At 27.5% G+C, this 24468-nt stretch overlaps 1 protein-coding gene across 2 annotated transcripts; it reads right to left on the bottom strand.

The window, feature by feature from the left end:
- Positions 1–17132: 17132 nt before the first annotated feature.
- On the bottom strand, positions 17133–24267 carry LOC100205133 (uncharacterized). 2 transcript variants are annotated; one of them, XM_065812506.1, is made up of 13 exons: positions 24071–24267; positions 22452–22530; positions 22318–22345; positions 21777–21833; positions 21406–21585; positions 20610–20683; positions 20372–20477; positions 19890–19928; positions 19764–19802; positions 19328–19657; positions 18890–19189; positions 18381–18712; positions 17133–17379 (listed from the first exon to the last, which is right to left on the bottom strand). In XM_065812506.1, the coding sequence occupies exons 2-13, from the start codon at positions 22509–22511 to the stop codon at positions 17215–17217; spliced, it is 1710 nt and encodes a 569-aa protein (XP_065668578.1). In that variant the 5' UTR covers positions 22512–22530; positions 24071–24267; the 3' UTR covers positions 17133–17214. The 2 variants fall into 2 exon arrangements, with proteins under 2 accessions (XP_065668578.1, XP_065668577.1); XM_065812505.1 differs by lacking the exon at positions 24071–24267 and adding an exon at positions 23719–23800.
- Positions 24268–24468: the final 201 nt, after the last annotated feature.

Genomic DNA, 24468 nt, shown 5'->3' with positions numbered 1-24468 from the left:
GCAATTTCATAGCATGAATTTTAAAAATATGAAAGTACTGAGGCAGGAGGTTCTATATTGAAAGTGTCAAAATGTTTATTATATTGCGATTTTCAAACATTTATCCTCTCTTCGTCTGCCTTCATTATCTTTTCTATATTTAATTTTTTTGTTCGTATATTATAAATTTGTAAATATAAATAAACTAAATAAATTTTTCAAGTAAACTAATGAAAAATTATACACCTGTTTATAAACCATTAAGCTTAATCAGGTTGAAAACCATAAAAACATAAAGAATTATCACATGGAGACATTATGTATCTTCTCCGCAACATTTATCCCATTTTGCAGAACTTTGCTCAAAAATAATGAAAATTCATCAAAAGAGTAAGTAAATAAAAGTAAAATCCGAAAGTAAATAAAACATATAAACACAAACAAAATTTTTGTTTTTTTACAACAAAAAAAAAAAAAAAAAAAAAAAAATGTAAAAAAGGAAAGTAAATAAAAGTAAATAAACCATAGAAAACACAAAAATATTCAGATAATTTTTTTTTTACAAAAAACATTTGTTGAAGGTTTTACTTTTATAAAAGATTTTTTTTAATTTTGGCTTTATTAATTTTGAGGTCAAAGTTTACGAAAAAATTTTAATTTTTAATTTTTTACCATAAACGCTAGCAAAACTTAAAATAATAAAAAATTTGCTATATTCTATTTAAAAATAATAAACCAAACAAAAAAAAGCTCACATAATCGAAAAACTTTTAGTTAAAAGTTAGCAAATGAAATCAGCAAGACAAATGAGACCAAAATATGAAATTATAAACCACAAATTATAGACTATAAATAAAGCCAGAATAATGACTTTCAAGATAAAATTAAAAAAATCATATGTTTTCTATTGTTCCCCGGTCAAAAGTCGTATATCTAGTATAGCCTTATATTTAATATAGCCTGACATTTTAAAACATATTAAAAGTTAAAAAATTTTAAAAACTAAAAAATTTTTGAACTTATTTTCTTCAACTTAATGGGTGAATAACCTTAATTGTTTATTTTTACAGACTGAACAGCTAAGCAACTTATTCTAAAAACTAGCAGAAAGTGAACCTAATCAGATAACTGGAAAAGTAACCCAAATATTACAATAGACAAGAACGCACAACTTCAACCATATAAATTTGTGAAAAGTAATTCAACTTCAGTGTGCGGCCGTGGCGTAGTGGTTAGAGCGCTTGCTTTATAAGCAAGAGATCCAGGTTCGTAACGAGCTTAAATGGACTTCCGCGTTGCTCTGTGGTAAGACCGTTAGGTCTTCTTGGGGCACCTAAATAACAATATATATATAAAAAAAAAAGGTTAAAGTAAGCGACAAGTGTAGGAAGAGGCTTAATTTTTTAAACGTCGGAAGAATTTATTAAAATCTAACAGCTACCCTAACTTCAAAAAACTTTGCCCTGGAGGAGTGTTTCACAGTTAAAGAAATTAAACGGAAGATCAGTAATAAAAATGCAAAAGATAAGAGTAACATTTTTACATTGCACTGACATAAATAAACTTTTGCCCGTGATCAAATTTTGATCTGATGATGATTTTAAAAAAATACCGATTACGTATTACGTATTATTCGAAGATCTAAACCGATTACATGAAGTTAATTGACTTACTTTCAAGTCAATATATTATTTATAAAATATATAATCTATTTATACAAAACGTAAAACCTTAAAAAAAAAAAAGTTAAGACATTTGATGGTTAAAATAAATCTTCTACTAATAATCGTCTATCTCATTCTTTTTAATCGTAGAACAGAATACAAAAGTTATCACAAGTAATATGCGTAAAGCGTGAAAATAATGGAATAATAATCTCTTGTGATCATTCTCTTTGACTTCAGTCGAATATTTTTATATAATAAATTTAAAAAGTAACTCTAACACATCTTGACCTTCAAATACTTGTGTAACTAATACCATGTCATATATTTTTAATTTACTGAAACTGAAACTTTCCCATGCAATATTGCATGCAATTTTTTCCATGCAACATTTGGTTAGAGATTTTTAAGATAATTTTAATCTAAAGACTTTTTGAAAATCAAAAATGTCAATTTTTCCACGGAAAAAAAAGATGATTTTGAAAGAGATTTTGAAAGTTATATTCATATCTCAAGATATGAATATAACTTTCAAAATCTCTTGATAAAAAAAAATGGCAATGCAAGTGTCAATTTCAAATGTAAAACCATGTGTATGAAAGTATTAAGATCCAATCAAAGATGGTTGACCATCTTTGATTGGTTGACCATCTTTTAGTAGACATCAATGGTAAGTATTCATGGTTTAAAATTCCTACTTGTGTTCCTAAAACTTTAGCTCAAGGAGCTCAAATTGTTGTTGAATTAAAAACATCAGATCCTCTCATTTCCGGTATTTTTTAAAAGGACGTTCAAAACCTATGCAAATCAGCACTATTAGATGAGGTGTTGTAATTTTTTTAAACTAAAATTTAACAATAAGAAAGGATTTAGCGATGAAATTTTACCTGAATTAGATGATGTTTATCGAACAACTAGATTGATATAGAAGTCGATATACCGATATATTGTTATAACAATACGCCCGATGGCGAATGAATGCTTTCATAGTTATCGGTAATAACTTTTCCATAGTTATTTTATTAATCATAGTTATTTTATTTTCCATAGTTACCAATAACTATGGAGTTTATTTTTTAATCAAAATAATTCAAAACAATTACTATTAAATGAAAACGGTGCTTCTGTTTTGCGTATTTTTTTATATTCCGCAAGACGAAATACTTTTTCACATGACCTTACTTGGCGAATACCTCGTTTGTATTTTAAAAAAATTCAGTTTTTTCAATTTTTATTTTTCGATCTATTATTTTATTTTATTTATGCATCGGAATATACTTAAAAAATAAAATTGGAGCGAGATTTTTTAACTTTTATTTAGAAATCAAATATCCCATTTGATTGATTTAATAATATTTGATGCTGAGTTGTAATCATCTTTGTTTTTAATAAACACAGATTCACTTTTGGGAAACAATTCTGAAACTAAGATTCTCCAAGTGATACTCAAGTGACCCTTAGTGCTCTTACTTAGTATAGTGTTAGAAGATAGATTCAAAATAGAACTTCTGTTATAAGTAAATAATAAGTCCAACATATTGTTTAAAAAACCATAAGATATCTGGAAGTAGAAAATTTGATATATTGTGTAAAGAGGTTGTTTTGATAAATATTCCAGAAATCATATCATCATTAGACCCCTTTATGTTGGGTAGTTTAAAGTTACCAACAATCAAGCAGTCATTGTAGGCCTTTCTATTTAAGTAATAAGCTAATTTGAAGAATTCAGCGACATATTTGATCTATATTTACGACCAATAAGTATATGTTTCTTGTTAACTTTTAGGCCCAAACTTGTTCAAAAAGATTTGTATATAACTGATTAACCTTATACGAGCTAAATACTTCAGTAATACAGATAGCTACAATGCCACTTTGACATCTTGGAGATCTTTTTTTAAAGTGAGCTATTGCTTACTACAAAAACATTGTACTTTGCGTTAAAACGTTCCAACGTCATACTTGGAACTTTGCAGTTTGTTTCAATTTTTAGATATAAATAAACAAAAAGTTGATTTAAAGTAGCCCACTATGTGACTTTAAAAAAGAACTTATAATCGCCTAGAACGACGTCATATACAGGTGAGTGAGATTAAATCTTGTAGTTAATTTGTATGCTCAATTGCACCCTTTTAATTAGAAAAGTATAAAACTATAGAGTTTTTTTGAATGCGAACTTTCACCCCTCCCTAGATTCTGACCTGAATCTGGATTCTGAGATCAATCCTAATTGTAACTGTAAATGTGTAATTAAAATCAAGTTTAACACATCATTGCTTACGGGCCGTTGTGATTAGACAAATATTGTCTTCTTTTTGCCCCAATCATGAATTTAATTTTATATTGAGCAGCCGTGGCGCCGTGATTAGAGCATAGAACTCGTAGTACAAAGGTTGCGAGTTCGAATCCTGCTCGAATCATATACGTTATCGATTAGGCTTGAAATGGGGAACCAACTCATTAAATGCTTATGCCCTTGTGGCGGTGCACATAAGACCATTAGACTATTCTTAAATAAAAATAATAAAAAAGTTTATATAGATAAGACAAAATTGTATGCATTTTTAATTATATAAAAGTTTTTGTCAAATATTTAGTACATACTAGTCAGTATTGTTCTCGGGATTAACAAATGATTGCAATACAGATAATGATGAAATGAACTTCTTTGTTGTTGCTGTAGACTTATTGGCACAATTTTCTTTTCCGCCAATACCTTTTTTCTTCTTTTTCTTTAAGTCGCTTAGCAGCATTAATAAGTCGCAGTTGTTTTCTTTCGCATTTTTCTCTTTCCTGTTGGATTTTGTCTTGGTGATATTTCATCTTTACCGAGTATGCTTCTTGAAAAGTAAAATCAAAGTATTTAAGCCGACCTTCTCTGTTCGCTATTTTTTTCCGTGCTGTTGCCTAAGGATATGCCAATCATCATCTCCATCAACTGAATTGATAAAAACATATACTCAATAAAAGTACAAATATTTAAATATTTCTAAAAATTTTGAATTATTTTAAAATTAATAATATTTTAAAAGTTGCATTTTTGCTATGAATCTATTGATCACTTTGTGAAATGATTGACATACCAAGGTAGTAAGAGTTTGCAAATGAAAAACCTGAAACTGTCGTAGTTGCAAGCTAAAGTATAAATTTTTATTTTATAGCAATACAAGCAAAAACACAACAGTAAAATACTAACTAAAGAAGTCCACTTTCTGCTGCTTTTTCATGTACATTCAGGTTTTAACTCTCATTTATGCCAATCAATGATTCACCAATACCATTGTGCAAAACATTTTCAACGCCTTGATCATTATCTGCACCAGGGGTTGAAATGTCATCAACGGTTGTATTAGCTGCTATATCCTTAATTGGGTGTAGATAGTTTTAAATATCCCTGGAAACGGACCCATTAGATCTTGTGTTGTATAGCGATAATAATCCTTCAGTGGCTTTAATAAGGTGTGGTCGCATGGTTTAAGCCAGTTTGATGTATGAGAAGGCATTTCAACTATATGTATCTGGTTATGGATAAAAACATCAATTAGCTCAATAAAGTTGTGAGAGTCTTGCTATTCAGAATCAATAACTGAGGACATTGGAAACCAATGTTTTCTAAAAATGTCTTGGTAAACCATAGTTTTGCTAGGCCCTGTTTAGTCCAAACACTATTAGACCAGCTCCAGAGGTTTCTGCAGGTGCGGACTCAGTGTTAAAACCCCACAAAGACCTGGATGTCTTTCTCTTCACTATAATCTGAGGTAAAATGACTTTTCCTGTGCATTCACACATGCAACAACAGTAATTGACTCTCAATTTCCACTCATTCGACTATGGAGATTTTTTGTGTTTTTTTGTGGAACCCTTTTTCTTAGTTTTACGTCAAGTTGTGGACCAGTTTCATCCATACTCCATATGGAGTCTGGTTTAACGTGAAAGCCATTCTTCACTATTACGTCATTCAAAGCAGTAAAGTACTTTGACACTTCTTCTTTATCCATGCACCGATGTTGCAATCAAGCTGTACCCTAAGGTTGTCGCAGAGTAAATTTATGTTCATGCCGGCGTTTAATCCTTGTCCACCACTGGTTGCTTGGAATTCCTTTCTTGAAGTTGAATTTATGCTTTGTGGCAAGTTTCCCAGCATAATTTAGGAACTGTGACTTTCCAAAACCTATCCTTAACTTTGCTCTATTGCTGGCATAATCAATAAGTTTTTCATCCTGAGCAAAAGGTAGGGTAGGTTTTCTGCTCCAATAATAATTTTTCCAGGGTCTCTCATTGTTTTACGTGGCATATTGTACAATATTGCTGCCTTACACACTAAAAATGATGGCTCTGATCTGAAATGCTTAATTGCACTCATCATATTTTCTTCACTTCATTTCAGGTATTTTCCCCGTTTCTTAATAGTGACTGATTGATCAATGGAATGATTGGAATCATTGACACGAGTTAAAGAAGCATCAATTGTTGGTAGCTGTTTCATTTGACAAATGTTAAGAGTACTACTACCAAATGTTGAAGGAGTTATACCATCATGAAGATGAGTTGTATTATAACATATGGTAGCCTCTGTTACAGAAGTAATCATTCCAACCGACATTTGTTGATCAAAACACAGCTCTTAGCACAAGTATCACCGTAAACGTCAAGTTTAAATGCCAGCAGTATATATACTGCTAGCATTTAAACTTGTAAACAAACTCATATTTATAAATATTTCATGATCTAAGTTATTTGAAAATAATTCAAAAATGAAAATTTTCATTAGGAAACAGTTATGTATAAGCTACTTTCAGCGTATTATTTGGAAGTACTTCTGACGACGTTTGTATTTATTTGAGTACTTTAGATCAATTGCGGTACTTTAAATCACTTTCAATATTTTAGAATGAATGTTAGAAAGCACACATTGAAAAGACGATAACAAGTATAAAGGATATAGGTCGGTATATAGGAGCACAAGCAGAGATTATAAAAGAAAACTGTTAACAATTTACTCCCCTTTTGCTTGACAGTTTAAAGCTGTGCAGTTTTCATGCCGCAAAATGTTGTACAGAGATCATAAAATTTTTTGGTGTTGCAAAAAAGACATAACCTGTTCAGCTCTAGCCCGAAAAGAATGCAAGTTTTAAAAGAACAAATTGGATGTTCTTTGCAAAGCGAGTCAGATACACGTTGAACAGCTTGGATTGATTGTGTAAAGTCTTTTGCAGAACATATTCTTGGTATAAAGAGTGCTATTCAAAACTAAAGAAGCTAATTCTGACTTCCGAGACTCAATCATATATCAAAGGCGTTAAAAAATACTTTAGTTCATTTGAGTGCACCATACTTGCAAGGACCTGTTTTAAAGTTCTAACATCAATTACAGATACACAGTTATTTAAACCAAAGCTGCAGTTTTAGATGTGTAGGTTGTAAAATTAAAAAGCTTAATTAGTAACCTCATATTAATGAGAAACAACTGGAATTCAATTTCAAATGAATGTAAAATTGTTCCTGAAATCCTGGGTAAAGTTTCTAATGATCTATTCCGAGAGAAAAGGCGCAGACTAGAGGCTAGATTTGCAGATGGGACCGAGTCATAAATTAGGCAACACCAGAACTAGATTTTGCTTCAAGCGCGATGTTTTTTATATTCTACTAGACTGTGTCATTGTAAATATGAATAGACGTTTTGAGGCAGCCAAGAATTTTGAGGCAATATTTGGTGTTGTATGGAAAAACAGATAAAGATCTGCTGCGTGAAAAAGCTTCGTCTATTTGCGTTAAATACAGCATTAATGTTTCTCTTGAATTAATAAACGAGTTAGGATATTTTAAGGAAATTCATGATTCAAAGCTTGATAAAATTTAATTAGCCTACTACAATTATTAAACAAATTCTGTAATGCTTAACTTTCTTTTTCCGAATCTTAATTGTTCTCAGAATCTTTTGTACTCTTCTAGTAACTTTTGCTCAAGCCAAGCGCTCGTTCATCACGCTTGCAAGGGTTAAATGTTTTACGTTCTTCGATGTGTCAAGATCGACTTTCCAATTGAAGACTGGAAATCGTGACGCCTCTTGCAAAAAATTAGACCATAATGCAGTTATCGAACGTTTTTCAAACAAAAATATTTGCAAAGCTCATTTCGGCTAATTATTTAAAATGAACTTTTAAAATACAAAATAAAAATAGTTTCAAAAAAGAACACCAAAGATTATTCTTATTTTCTCAAAAATTTTGTTTTTTTGTAAACTCTTTTAAAAATATTAGATTTTTTTAAACACATTTTACCTTAATTTAAATTCTCTTCTTTTTTCCCAGTTAATTACTTCTAATAAAAGTAATATTTAGTAAAAAATATATATAATAAAATAAAACCATATTTATATATAAGGTCTTTTTTTTGTTGTTTCTTTTTATATATAACTATATGAATATTAAAAAGTACATCATTATAAATTAATTATAAAATTACTATGTGACATTATATAATACAGATTTTTAAAGATACAATTGTTAAAATAACCTACAAAATAACATATCGTTTTTATAATGTACACAACAACATACCAAACATATCAAAATACAAATTAATGTTTAGCAGGCAACACCATTATTCTAACAAACATAAAAAAACAACAAAATAAGTACACATTATACACAGTACACATTATACACATTATACAGAAATATATAAAGATGTTGCTTTATCAACCTGCTAAGTTTGTTAAGCTGCCGTAAAAGATTTCTATCATTCAAATCATAAAATTAGTTATTGTGAATTGAAATTGTTTTTTTTTCCTGTAATATCAGGTCAACGCAAACTAGATTAGATCGGGGCATTTTGGGACAGTGGGGCATAACGGGACAGTTATGTCTGAAGCCTGATTTCTTTTTTTTTTCAAAACTTTATTTTCATAAAACATTTTAAATAATTGTTAAATTAGGGTAATATGAGCACCTTGGTAATATGAGCATACTAAAAGATTTCTTAGATGTAAGCAGTTAAGTTAAAGTTGCTATGTATTTTTTGAATTAACTTTATGTCGTGATAACACAAATCAGTACTATTAGCGTAAATTTATATGCAATAATTAGTGACTATCATCAAATTAAAACGCTGTCAAATTTTTTGCGTTGTTAAAATAATATCATTACGCATGAATAAATCTGGAGCGCGTAATTTTGGTGCTAAAATAATGAAATTAACTTTTTCATAAAGAAAAGTATGTTAGCTAAAAATCCAATCCATTTTTGTTTGAAAAACAATACATAGAAACATTTAGTTTTAACTTTATTTAAAGATGTCATTTTTGCGTAATATAAGCATGCTCAAATGACCCGGTACTTTTCATTGAAATTACCCGGTACTTTTCATTGAAATTACCCGGTACTTTTCATTGAACCTTATTTGAAGTTTTAAAATCGGAGTGGTACTAATTGATTTTTGAATAAAAACAAAATATAGTTAAAAATTTTAATATTTTAACAATACTAAATATATTTCTGTATTTTTTTTACTTAATTAATGTTGTTTTTTTGAGGTAATTTAAAGTGTTCATATTACCAAGTGGTCTGTGTAATATAAGCACTTTTGTTACTTTTTTAAAACCTCTGTGTTTTTAAAAAAGAGTTTCGGGTGCCCAAACATCTTAGTGGATTATGAGTAGGGATCCCTAAAAATTGTTTATTCGCAAAATTTTGGATCCAGCATAATTTTTTTTGAAAATATTCCAATTTTCGCTTGAGGTGCTCTTATTACCCTAATCTACTCTAATTTAAGTACCAAAACCCATCCGTAAGTTTGCGAAAAACAAAATTTCCGTAATTTCTTAAGATACAACGACAAAAGATTTATCTTGAACTATTGCGAATTCACTTTATTTGTAAAATGTTTATATTCTTCAGAGAGTATTTTTTAACCTTTTTTAGAATATGGTGTTAAAAAAATATCTTGAATTGAACTTTTTTAATAGTAATAATTTCAGTAAGATGACTTTTATGGGGCATATCGGGACAATAAGTTATTTATATAATTGACTATATTACTACCATTTTGTGATGCTGTTTATAGTTTGATGGTTTTATTTTTAATCTAAATTATTTTTATTTAGAAAAGCAATATTAGTAATAAATTCAAAGAAATTTTTATTTTAAATGTGTTTAATGTAAACAACGATGGTAAGAAATTATATTAGAAAGATCAACCATCCAAAATGAGATAAGATACAGTTTTAGCTATGAGTAAAAAGGAACTTAGAACTAGAAAAGCTGCTAATATGTATGGCATACTTAAATTTGCTCTACATTGGCATATTGCTAATAAGCCAGCTCATCAAAAATGTTGCCAAATAGTTTTTTAAAAAAGGATATTTTTTGTGTGATTTATGTGATAAGATTTTTTGTTTAATTTAATTTTGAATTTATCAGATAAATAAAATCTTAGCTTGATATCTTTCATTTAAGTTTGTAAACTCAAATATAGTTAATATCATAAAATATATTACAATTAATATCATTAAAAAAAAAAGTTTTATTTTATGATCAAAAACTTTCTTTTTTATATATACATTATTTACCTCCCCATAACCTAGGAAGTTTATTACAGTCAAAAAACTAATCTTTTTTGTTTAATTACTCACTGTGAACCACAGTGACCGTCAAGTTTCTTTCGCCAGGTCTTCCCACACCCAAATTTTTTTGTTATTAAGAAATAAAATAGTAGTTAAATTAAGTAAGGGTATTGAGAATCTCCATAGAAATAGTTAAAATGAAAATTTTACACATTTTGACTTTTGATTAATAGAGGAGGGGCGGTACATGGGTAATATTATTGAAGTTCATGCGTTTCGCATAATTTTAGGAAAAAATAAAATTTATCACATGCGTTAACCTAATTTTACTCTATACTTGTGTATACTTATATTATAAATGCATTAAAAAGTGTTTGAACATATATTTTCCAAAAGATAACATAGCAAAAAAGTTGATGTAAAAAACAATAACAAAAATATAATAGATGGATTTAATATGAACAAATATGTAGACTAAGCTTTAGAATAACATAAATAGTATTAAATTTTATCGATACTTAATCTTTCATGCTGTTAAAATACTTAAGAAGCAACACATTTTGACACTAGTGTAGCTCAACCATATATAAAAACTTTAAAATATAAACATGTTAACTAGTTATAAAATGTTGAAAATTCGACAACACTTGACTTCAATCGTTTAGCAGAATCAGAGTGGTTTTGTCGCCTCTTATACTTAGACCATGTTTTTTTATACTCTTGATGAACAGATTCACCTGCTTGCTCTGAGTAAACTCCAAGTCCATTATCAGTATTGGTACTTTTTAGAAATGGTACTATATAAAAACTTTTTTTACCAATTAATTCTTTAATGACATTTCAGGTTTTCTGAGTGGCGCCTTTGAATTTTAGTAATTGATTTGAATAATATATTTTCTTTGAACGATTTATAACTAGGTCAAAATTACCTTTATATTTTTTATAATTGGATTCATTATCAAATGTTCTTTTTTTAAGAAATTTTTCGTACAAACGTTGTTTCTTTTTTACCACGTTTTTCTTAACTTGCTTTTTTGTCTGTTTGTATGGACACAATATTCTAAAAGTAAACAAACATCGGAGTTTATTTTAATAATTATTATTAATTTTATTATTATTTATTTTAATAATTATTAATCGAAAACAAAAAATAAAAGTAGTTTGATTCGCGGATTTTAAATCTTTTGTGTTGATAAATAACAAAGTGTTTAGTGATTAGAATAAGGAAAATTATTAAATATAGTGTGAGAAGGAAATTAAAAGAAAGAAATTAAAAAAAAAATTAAAAGGAAAAATTGTAAAGAAAGTTAGTGAAGTGAATAACATTATAATACAGGAAATTAAATTTGATAGTGGAATATTATTTAACAAGTGTTAATTTTTAACTAATTGAAACGTTTTCTTTAAGTTTTCAGGGTAAGTTTATGTACAATTTAAATATAATACTTTGAAAATTCTATTTTGTCTTTAATGTTGTACAAAAGTTTTATGCTGAGATTTATCTTTTCAAATAATAAAGGTTTAATCCTTATGAAAAACAGTAAAAATTAAGCCATTTAAGTGCACTATTTGTTGTTTTTAAGGTAAGTGGAAAAAACATTTAATTTTAGAAGAAAGGCTTTGTTTTCATCTTAAAGGTTAGCGCATTATTGCAAAATTTTTCTTAATTTAATTAATTATACCTTTATGAGCTTAATAATTGCATCGGATTTAATTCTTAAGAGGAATACAAAATATTTAATTTGTTTATTGGAATAAATTGGTATTTTAGCGATTGAATTTCAACAAATTATGTCGCATATAAAACTTACGAACTTTTACAAATCAATTGTTTAGTCAATATTGATGAAAGTGTATTTTCATGTCTATAACTATCGTATATTCATTTGTACATACATGAGAGATTCAATGTAAATGGAAAATTCTCAAAGTTTCAAACAATTTATCATTTCTTTACTGTTTCATTGGGGTGTAAGTAAGCATAGCATCGAATGGATCAGAACACAAATTTACAATTAGTTGTGAATGTAGTATTTTCATAGCATTTAACTATTGAATTGTTAACAGTTGCGTCTCACGTTTTCACTTCTAAAATTTTATAAATTGTTCAAAGTAATATGAATTAAAAATTTACATACATGTTAACAAATCAGTTCAGGTGTAACAGAGAAGAAAATTATTTTCTTCTTTTTAGTCGGATAGAAAAACGTGGATTTTTAAATTTTTTTTTGTTTAGATGAGTTTAATATTCCGGTAGTTATCCGTGGGTTCAAATACATTTTAGATTTAATAATTTTTGTTACCTCTGGAAATGCATTATTGTAATGTTTTTGAAATATTTAAAGAAAATTGTCATAGACTTTGTTAGTGCTTTTTATTTGTAATATATTTTCTCAGCTTTCAGAAGATAAAGATTGATTAAAAAGTTCAATAGAAACGTCATTAATGATTCGCTTAGTTATTTTCACTTTTTGCGAGTTTTTTGAAAGATTACATTTTTGTTTATAAATTAATGAGTTGCGGATAAAAATGCATACTCCTCCAACTGGTTTTTTAGAGTTTCTAAGTTGATGAACTACTTTATAATTTTTTAACTGAAAATTTGAATTTTTTCAATTTCAATATTGTGACACCATGTTTCTGTGAGGCAAATAACTTTAAACTCTGTTTTTGTGCTGAGTAAAAAAAGATAAAATTTCTCAAAATTATTTTGAATGCCTCTAATTTTTAAATGTAGGATTGCGAATGCATCTATATCTATTTCAGGATTTGAAGTACTTAAGTTGTAATAAAATGGACTTATTTTCTTAATTTCATTGCTACTATTATAAAAATTAATATCTGGATCTGAATGACTCTCTAGAAGTATATTTTTGTCATCCAACTGCATTAAGGCCAGAGTAAGCTCTTGTTGGTTTGTTATTGGAGATTTCTTATTTTAGGTATTTATAAAAGGCTAAGCGTATTTCACCAAAGAAAGTAGAAGATATGATTTGTTCAGTGTATTTATGTTAAAGCATAATTTATCTAAATTCGAAATAACTACCTAGAATTTAAAATACATTATTATTACTTGTCAAATTTTTTAATTAACCGAATGTCAGATTAGTTGCGTAAATTGTACCTCAAGGCAGATCCTAAGTTGTACCGACGCTACCATTTTGACCGCTAAAAAATGCGTGTAAAGTTTAACAAATGCCCTTTAAAAAAAAATTAAATTTGAAATGTCAAAACAGAGATATGGATCAAGGAGAGAAGAGGATATGGAAAAAGCTATTTTTGTTCATCGTAATAGCGATATCGGATTTAATGCTGTTTATTTAAAATACGGAATTCTTAAACCAACCTTTAAAAGGCATGTGGAACATAAAAATGTATATGCAAATGACTCAACTAAGCATTTTGGTAGGTGTAGTAATTTACCTCCTAAAATCGAGAAAGATTAGTTGAACATGTCTTGAAACTCGAATCGTGTATTTGGAATTAATACTAAAGACCTAAGACGATTGGCATTTGGGAATGGCTGGAAAGAAGTTGTAATACCAATTCATGAAACGTCACCCCTGCCTCAGTTTGAGGTTACCTGAACCAACATCTATGGCAAGAGCCACCGGTTTTTGTAGAGAAATAGTTGAACTATTTTTCAATAAACTTACAGAACTTGTTGATAGTTTCAATATTACTGCTGATTTGATCTACAACGTAGATGAAACTGGAAAAAGTACAGTTTAAAAACCAATGAAAGTTTTAGCTCTGAAAGGGAAACACCAGGTAAGAGGTAAAATAAGTAGTGAAAGAGGTTCAAATACCACGGAAGAATGTTGCATGAATGCTGCTGGATCTTTTGTACCTCCTATGCTAATTTTTAAACGCAAGAGATTCAAAAATGAGCTCAAAGATGGAGCACCACTATTAACAATTTTTGGATGTTCTGATAGTGGTTGGATAACCACAGATTTGTTTACTTTGTGGATTAGGCATTTTATAAACTACCTTTGTCTTAAACTTTTTATTCCATGATCTCAAGCTAAAACTAATGCTTCTAGATTTTTTTTACATGTTGAATGACCATCAAGAATAAGAAGTACTTTCTTTTGTTTTGGATGTTCTGTTGAGTTCAAACAGAACATCCAGAACAAAAGAAAGTACTTCTTATCATTGATAGTCATTCAACATGTAAAAAAAATCTAGAAGCATTAGTTTTAGCTTCTAGATTTTTTAGAAATAGCTATTAATGGATTTAGAGACACTGGGATATGGCCAGTGGACAACTCAGTGTTTCAGACTTTGCACCTTTCAAATTACTCAGAGTTGAGTTCAAATAAGCAACAATCAAAAACTTTTCAAACAGTACGTAGTTATTTTCTAGCTTTATATACAAGTTGTTTTAATTAAAATTATCCAGTTGTTGTTGGTTATTCAAATTTAACAATTTTTACCTTTTTTTAATGTTAACATATTTTTTTAATTTTGAGATTCCAATTAAAGAAATATCCATACTTCCAATACAAACTTCACCACTTAAACAAAAAAAGAAAAATTCCACTACTACTTTTGTATTGACAAGTAGTCCTTATGAAGATGTACTCTCTAGCTCAATTTTACTAATATTAACTAAAAAAATAGAACAGGGCAGGAATGGCATAAAAAGGTTCAAGTATGCAAATACAACTCTTCATAGTAAAAGCTGGTTTTATTACCTTTGGGAAGAAAATATAGAAAAGAATATGATAAAATGCCTTGCTTATCAAGGCTGGTGTCATGTTGACTGTGCAAATGTTAATCAAAAACAGAAACAATATATTAGCAACTTTTGCCAAAAATAAAGTTTTTATGTATTTTATTTTACATTATTTAGTATAATTGCTTTACATTATTTAGTATAACTATCTTAAATACCTGCCTTTCACCTCTATTCTAATCCTAGCTAGCCCATTGGTAAGCATAAAATATAAATAAAAATTGTACAATATTTGGTGATACGTAATTTTGGAATTTTCCAAAAGAAAAAAAATTCAAGTTGCATAGAGTTTATTAAATAAAAAACTTCATTTCATTAGATTATGGGCAGTTAGGTGTTATGTTATGTTATATCAGAATATTTCCAATTGTTGATTTTACAAAAACCATTCGTTTTAATCAGTTCTTTTAATCCCTTAAATCTAAACTCATAAAATACTTGGAAAGTTGTAAAGTATTTGAAATCAAGAAAGTGGTACAATATTGGATTACAACGGTACAATTAAGGACCTAGTTTCCTTAATTGCACTCTTAGCGCATTGTTTTTTAATTTGATTCTTTGGAACTTAACGTTTTTTAAGTTATGAGTTTTTTTAACATCTTTATAACATCCCTAAATTACGAAATACAATTGAATATCCATGTTTCAACTCAGTAGATGGCCTACATTTTTTAATTTGGTCTTAGGGGGTACAATATTAGCAACCTTATTTAACATACCGCTATTCCTGTTGACTTTCATTTCTTCAAGTAACTTTTTCCGTATCACTATTGTATCGAAGGAATAATCCTTGTTTATGTAAATATTCGTTCCTTTGAGTTTGTGCGCGTTTTTTAATATTTTAGTCTTACTTTTTTAATTTAATAACTTCATTACAATAGTTCTCGGATTTTTTAAACTTATCTTTCCTGTTATGTGTGCCCGTTCAATAGTAACTCCTTGTTGAGATTGTTTTCAAATACTTTAATAACTTTTAATTCTGTTTCCTCCAAGCTTTTCGTTCTCTTTAAGTTCATCAAGTTTTCGAGTGTTTCTTCTTTGCCTGTCTTCTAACTGTCTAATTTTATTTTTTTCTGTTTGATCGCAAAACGCAACCATTCACCACAATGTTTTGAGCATGAAAAAAGCTTAAAAGTATTAAATTTTTTTTTTATTTGTATGCATTTTTCCACTGGAGGTTTTAATTAATCAATTATTTATTATTCTATATGTAACTAAGTATATATAAAGTAAAATCTGATGCGGGGAGATTTCAAACCTGACGGTTACTTTGGTTCACAGTGTATTGATCAATATGAGAAACAAACCAGTGTGTAATAAGGAATTAAACGCTATCTTTTTCGAACGAGCAAAGGTTCTTATAGACAACGATACAAAGCAAATTATTTTCACAAATTAAAAAACAATTTAAACGTTAAACTTCACTTATGAACCATCAGTAAAGTGTATTTTTGTTTCAAAACTCTAACCAGCACAATTTTTTGCAAAACGTCCATATATTAAGTATATACAAAAGTTTAAAATTTAAAGCTTACCCGGAAGTTACTTAGCTCAAATTCCAAAAAACTCTGCTCTCACCCCTGCAATAAATATATGTACCCGCACAACGGAATGCATTATTTACAAGAGACTTGTATCGCATAATAGCTTTTGTTATTAATTTATTGGTACTACATTGTTTAAAAAATATTTGTCTACGCTCGCAATTGATTTTTAAAGTATCTTCTGATTTGAACACCGTTCTTGTAAAAAATAATTAAAAATAACCATATCAAAATACTAAGAACTTCTTTAATATCAAGTTTAAAATATAACAGTTAAATATTTTACATGATAATAATAAATAAAATTTACAAATAAATATATTAAAAATGTATATATACATGAGCATTACACAAAAACAGCTTATTTACAAAATTTTTTTACAACATACTTTATAAGTTATCATTATGAAATATGCAAAAATAAGTTTTTTTGCATCAAAAAACAAAGTAAAATGTGAAAATCAAAAAAAGTAAATGCAAAACCTCGTTTCATTTATTCAAATTTTTAAATAATGTTTTTGTTATGTGATTATTATTATAAAATTCAATTATTAGTTAAACTTTTTTTAAATTTTGTTTTATAAAAACTATTCCTAAAGAAATAATTACAAAAAAAAAAAATAAAAAATAAAAATAAAACAGAATAAAAGAAAAATTATATGCAGTTTTTAACGTATTTACAAAAATTTAAGTTATATAATTTAAAAAAAGAAAAGTTATATATTAGAAATCATAAAGTTTTGAAAAACATTGAACATTTTGAATTTCATCTGCAGCATTGTTTCTGATGTCGAACGACGAAGATGATTCAATAATTGATTTTAAAGATGAATATCGTGAATCAATAGCTGAAAAGGAGAGATTACTTACACTTTGTCCAATAAGTCCCTAAAAAAAATATTAAAGTTAGTTAAAAAAGATGTTTTTTTAAGAAACTAATAAAAAATTTTGTGTTAAGTTCTTTTAAAAAAAGGAAACTTCTTTAAATAAAAAAACACATTAAATAAAGTTATTTTTCTTTAACTTTATTTTCAAATATTAATGTATCTCTTTTGTATTTTTAAATTATTAATATTATTGATATTATTGATATTATATTGATAATTTGGCATACAAATTTTCTGAATCGATAAGTTTAATATTGTTACAGGGTTAAGTGGAAATATGAACTAAATTATGCAGAAAGATAAATTAATTTATGCAGAATATAAATTAAATTATGCAGAAATAAAAACTAAAAAATGCGTAAATATAAATTAAAACAAGAACATAAAAATAAAAAATATAAATTAGAAAGTATGATATTTTGATAAGAAATAAAAAAACCTCTATAGTTTTTAAATAAACTCATTCCTTGAGTTTTGCTTCATAATTGTGTATTTTCATATTTATATTTTTTAATATTGATTTTCTTATTTTAACTTATATTTTCGCATATTTTAATTTATATTCAGCATAAATTAGTTCATATTTCCGCATAATTTAACTTAAATTTCTGCATAACCCTGACATAAAAGTTTTCTAAATGGTCACATGATCATTGAATGAAAAAGTTTCAATATTATCACTTATTGAATTATTTTGGTTTTAATATTATTATATATTAACTAACACATTACTTAAATAACAAATTTAGTATGGCTTTTTATATTTCTTTTTTTTTCTTTTCATATTTTTTTAACAGATCTCACTTTAGTAACTACTTCTTAACAAAACTTTTTTTTTATTTTCAATAAAAGACACTTGCTAATTTTTTTTTTAATTAAAACTTAAATAAAACTTTTTCCGACAAAACATGTTGCATAAATAACATTTATTGAATAAATTTTTTTTTTTAAACAATTTATAAAAAAGTTCCTATTTGACAAGCAATCTTTAACATAATTTACCTTTGGACAACCAGCTTTAAAAGAACATTTTTTGTGATCTTTAGATAAATACTTGGTTACAGATTCTCGTAATTCGTTTATAAAAAAATCGTTTTTTAACTCTTTTTCTGAAGTGCAAGTGTTATTTGAAAGTATCTTTACAAGTTTAAGAACATCTTCGGGTATTTTAAAACCCGCAGCTATAGTTACTTTTAAAAATGAAGGAATTAAATGTGCAACTTCAGAATAGTCATTTAGATAAATTGGAATATATCGAGAGCAACTGTTGTTGTGATAAGCTAATCCATTTATCACTCGAATAGCAAATTCGTACGGCTTTTGATTTTCGAAATCTAAAAATCAAGAGCAATCACGTAAAAAAACTTTTGTTCAATTTTAATGCAACAAGTTAATTTTTTATAAATTTAAACAATTTGTTATTTTTTTAACTAATTATTTGCCTTAAATATAAAAAGCAAAGTATAAGTGAGGATTAAAAAAAAAGTATTAGTGAGTTATCAAAAACATACCTTCAGGATTAGAATAAGAGCATGCAATTAAAATGTAATCACAAGTTTCAATGTTTTTTTGCATAAATGATGCAATTCCTCCATCGGAATCTATTTGAGTTTGCTCAAGAGCTGCTAACTTCACATCAATCCCGAATGACTTTAAAACAAAAGTTAAATTTATCATGGCTTTATCTAGCAGATCGCAACCCGGCCGGTTAATGATTAAAACTGAAATATATCTATTGTTCTGTGCGGCATCTGAGATGTTCTGTGCAACATATGAGATGTTCTGTGCGACATATGAGATGTTATTTTTGTCTAAAAGAAAGTTAGTATATAAATAAGTGCGGTTAACTGATAAAAAAAAACAACCTTTGTTTTTTGGAATTAAAATTTTTCAATTTTTAAAAACATTTTTAAATTCCTAATATACTTTAAAAAAGTTGTTATGCATACCTCTTATTTTTGAATGATTTTCTAACAGCCAAGACTCTGACAAAAACTTATGAGTTTTGTATTGTTTATTACGCCAAACTTTAACGTATATAATTAGCCCAAGTACTATTACAAAAAGAGCAGTGAATGCTGAAAAAACAAGAAGCAATGCATTTATTCCGCTGTGAATTTCTACATTCTTGGTTTTATTACCAAACTCGGTAGAGTCTTGGTTTCCCGTTTTTTGAACGCAAACTTTTTTCAATGAGTTTATTGCATCAGCAACACTTTTATTAATTGAAACTTTCTGATTACAAATTTCTTCGGTTACTCGCAAGATAAAAAGTAGTTCTACGTAAAAAGAATAGAATAATTAAAAAAAAGGAGATGTAATTCTCATTTATCGTTGTATCAAAATCATAACGAAAACAAATTTAAAGATAAATAAGTTTCGTACCAAATTGAGAGCAATGAGTTAAGTTTTCAGTTGAAGCAGCTATAAAAAAAAAAATTGTTTTCTAGCTTGGTAAATTTTTGAAAAATACATTTATAAACATTTAAAACAAGCAGCAGAAATACTTACCTTCATAAAGTTCTTCTAGCCTATCTTTTTCACATTGACCTAAATATAAAAATGAACATAATAAAGTTAAAATTAGTTGTACTAATATATTAGGCTGTATATAGGATAAATTATATGGGAAGATCTGTTTATTATTTGGTTTTATATGCAAAAAATACCATATTTGTCGTTGCTGCAATTTACAACAACAGCAACAAAAAAAATTATTATTTTAATTACGGGGCTTTTTTTATTTCGAACCAAAAATGTAAAAAAAAAAAAAAAGTTTTGCGATTTTTTTCTTAGATGCTTACAAATTTTTTAATCTGCCATCACTTAAATTTTAATATTTAACCAATTTAAAGGACTTTTGATTATAATTAGCCGTTTTTTCGTCAGTCTTACTGTTACTTCTTGAAATTTTGCTTTTCTCTTGAGCTTTATTAAACAATCAAAGTATGTAGAAGAAAAGGATTTAAAATAACTAAACCTCATTAACTTACTCCCAGGTGTCCTTATTGTCATTGATAGGAGATGCCCAGTTGGTAAATAAATTGAATTTATTTGAATTTCCGCACCAGGCTCAACAAGAACTGACACTTCAGGTATCTGAAATAATGTATAACATTTATTAGTATTTTTTTTTAAATAAGTCACATGATAATAAACAGATAATAAAAGCGTAATAAAAAAAGATATTATAAAATTTAGCTAGAAAACAAATCAAAAAAATCAACTTACATGTTCATATTCAATAAAGTAAAATGTCTGTGAGTAATTTTTTGCATTGATTTGAATAGCGGCCCCCCAACAATCTAAACACATTTATTTTTCACTAAGTTTCAATAGTATAAATGTTTTTGTCGTCATTTTTTACAATCGTATCGAGAAACCAACATATTTTTATACTTACTTTTTTTTTTGACTGCTTCTTTAAACAAAAAAACATATATTTACTGGTGTTTAATTTACTACAGGCTAAAAAAAAAAAGCAGAAATTCCTACCTTAAGGTAAGATATGTGGTTTACCCTTAGTAAGCTATAATTTTCTACCTTCTAAGTTAGGAAAATTATACCTTTTAGGTAGAAAATCGAATGATAAATCGTAATTGTATAAAATTATACCTTACGAAGGTATAAAACTATACTGGTATGATCTACCCTAAAGTAGAAATTCCTTACTTTTTTTTATTAGTTTATAATCTCTTTTAAAAGAAAGTTATGTATTAACTAGGCGTTGCTTAAATACTACTAAATTTATACGGGTATGCATGACCACGCCAGACCAAACTTGATTTAAACTATATTATGTAGAATTATATAATATAATCTTACATTAGTAATTGAAAAATAAACTTGTCAATATAAATTGTTTCAAATTTTTCTGCTGTTTAAAATTTTATTTATTCACTGTATAAAAATTTATCGTTTTTACTTATTTAAATGTTAATTATTAAATAACTAAATTAAAGGAACTAAAAAAGTTAAAAAATTATTTAACGATTAACAACAAAGAATAAAACTGTAAGTCAAAAACCTTGAAAAAATTGTTTTGAGAAACTCTTTTCATAATAAACATGCAAAGCATCTTTGCCTTCAGTTGTTATCCCGAAAGTCGCCTGTAAAGTGTTTTCTTCTAAAAGAATACGTTGCGCACACTGATGGGAACGAGAATTTGAGCATTTTTCTGCAAATACTTTTGCATCCAGAACTAGTTCTATATAAATAAATGTTAATTTTTCTTTGACTTCAGTGAGTGCAAAAAAGTAAAAATAATAAAAATAGTTTAGGTACGACAATCATAATATGTTATATTAAACATAATGAAGCAACATAATGAAGCAACATAATGAAGCAACATAATGAAGCAACATAATAAAGCAACATAATGAATCAACAACCACTCACTTTCATCGCGAAGATAAGTCTCCTCAAAATATTTTTTCGTACAAATGTTTTCTACTTCTAAACATAAATATAAAAAAATTGTTTATTCTTATTTAAATTAAATTATAGCATAGATTTACAAAATGTGCGATATCACATGTTGTGTATAATTGTTCAAACAATTTAACTTTCAGGTTACAGGAACTGTTATTAGTTATTTTGATTTTATTATTAAAGCAGCACAGACACTCAGACAGACGCATTTTCAAACACATACATACAAACGCACTCTCTCACACGCATACCCACAAACACAATTTTTCTAACATACACATATACACAGATGCACTCTCCCACACACATAAACACAGATACTCTCTTACACACATACACACAAACATTCTCTCACACACGTACAAACAAAAACACTCTCTCGCTACAGAGGCATATACACAGACGCACTCTCACATACATAAAAACATACACACAGATGCTTTATCATGCAAACAAATACATACAAATCTCATTGTTTGATAGATTATTTTGATGAATAAATAGTCACCTATTTTTGTTGCATTGAATGGCTTTCCCTAGAAATAATTACAATTTGTTGAAAAGTAATAAATGAAAAACAATTTTAAATTCATTTAATATATGTATATGAACCAATGGGAAAAAAAAACATAATTTACGCACCACAATAGTCGGCAACATCGCCACTAATTGAAAAACACGAATAGCTGATAAGATCTCCATTCTTTTAATATATATTAAACTAAAAAGTTATTTTTCATTGATTAAATAAGTAAGTCAAAGCTGAGAAAATGTAATATAGTATTTTAATAGTAATTATTTTTTATTTTTTTGCCAATACATAAATACAATCGATATTGAACAATTAATACAGATGATCAAGGCAAGAAAAAGACGCAGCTTGTCTTTTTATCAAGTCCCTAATCAACTATAAGTCAAATAAAATTTTATTAATCTACATTGTTTTTTTATTACACGTCGCAATTATGGCGGGAAAACAGCGCTTTGCGCGTAAAGCAAAAAGCAATGACGTAAATCGAAGTATCGAGTTAGTTACAAACTAGTGTTTTTTTGTTATACAAAAACAGGTCGTTTGAAGTAATCAAAAATATTTTGAAAAGTTTTTTTGGTTTCTTCAAAATGAAAATTAAAAAATTAGACCTAAAACATTGGAGTAAAAAAAAACGCTGCCAATTGATATGCCAAACGGTTAGTTTTCTTGTGAAATAAAGTTGTATCGAATTTAAAACAACCCAAATTTCTTTGAGCGCCAAAACAAATGCCTATGGAAATGAAGAAGCTAAGCAAAACAAACTGAAATACGCGCGCTTCAAACTTCAGCAAAAAATTTCCTTCAGTACAAATTTTTTGACTGATCAGCAGACGGCAATATTTTTGCAAATTTGATGCTTTATACCATAAACAAACACAGAAATGTAAACGAATACGGTTTAAAATTTTACAATCATAAAGTGATTTGCTATTCAAAGTCTTAAAGAGATTCCCGATTTAATTCTTCAATGGAAAACCAATTATTTGCAACCATTAAAGCCTGTATATACAGAAAAAAAAATTAAAAAAAAGATTACACTTTAGATGATGTATTATTGTGTGTCCATTATACAGTGTGTCCTCTATAGTGTGTCCATTATAATGTGTCCACTGTGATGTATCCATTAAAATGTAACCAAAATATCAAAAACACTACAAAACTTTAAAAAAAAAAAATCTTAAACGTAACACAAAAACTAACCCCACAGCCAAAATCATAAATTATAACGTACTTATTTGCTCAGCAATTTCAAAGAAATCTAAAGCCTCTATAGAGATGTTATTGAGATCTAGGAACATCTCTATTGAAAACACAGTACTCATTATAATTATTGATCATTGCTATCGATCATATGAATCTTTAAAAAAAGTTCAGTACCTGTTAGATGTTACTAAGTTTAAATATCAAGTAGATACACTATCCTATTTCTAAATCTAAGTAGTTAAGTATCTCGAGGTAATGTTTTTTATATTATTTGTTGTTTAATAAATTCATAACAAATGAATTATGTATATACATTTTTTTCTGCTTTTTAAAGTTTACGTATAATTTACAATGATTTTTCACAACAGTTTTTTCAAATAATTCTAAATATTGTTTGTAACATTCGGGATAAAAATAGTAAATAATTCAGTGTTTATCACCGCGTACCGGCAATGTTTACCGCCAACTTTTTAATTATTATAAATTTTTAAGCACATTTTTAAAAAATATACGTAAATAAACTTACTAATTATTTCAGTAATGGCACATTTCACTAGACATATTCACCTAACAAGATTTAAACAGAACGCTTTAATTACATGTTTTTCAGTTTTCTTGTAATCATTGTTAATTTACCAAAATGATAAAAATACTGACACTTAAAATCCTAACGCGTAAACTCTTAATTAAGTTAAGATTTGTAAATATGTTCAAAACAACTTCTGATTAAAATGCTTCAAACTGTGATTTTAAGTTTTAAGAAAAAAAAAAAAACTCTGGAACACACGTTAGTTCAGAACAGAATTCAAGTAAAAACTTAAAAGGCTCTATTTATCATAAAAAACTTGAGTTGTTTTCAGGCATGATAAAACACTAATCAAAAAGCGCCCTAAATCTTATTCAGCAGAGTATCTTTGACATTCG

The sequence above is a fragment of the Hydra vulgaris genome, chromosome 12 (assembly GCF_038396675.1).
Source record: "Hydra vulgaris chromosome 12, alternate assembly HydraT2T_AEP".
In the NCBI taxonomy this organism is placed as follows: Eukaryota; Metazoa; Cnidaria; class Hydrozoa; order Anthoathecata; family Hydridae; genus Hydra; species Hydra vulgaris.
The sequence above is the reverse complement of the archived record's forward strand: the minus strand, read 5'-3'. Positions and strand labels throughout refer to the sequence as shown.

Bases quoted from the DNA above. Each gene is read 5' to 3' on its own strand.
- LOC100205133 (XM_065812506.1), bottom strand. From the start codon at position 22,511: ATGGAGATCTTATCAGCTATTCGTGTTTTTCAATTAGTGGCGATGTTG. The intron at 21,834-22,317 runs GTGACTATTTAT...ATTTATGTTTAG, and splicing joins ATTCAATGCAACAAAAATAG to AAGTAGAAAACATTTGTACG. The intron at 19,658-19,763 runs GTACGAAACTTA...CTTTTTACGTAG, and splicing joins AACTCATTGCTCTCAATTTG to AACTACTTTTTATCTTGCGA.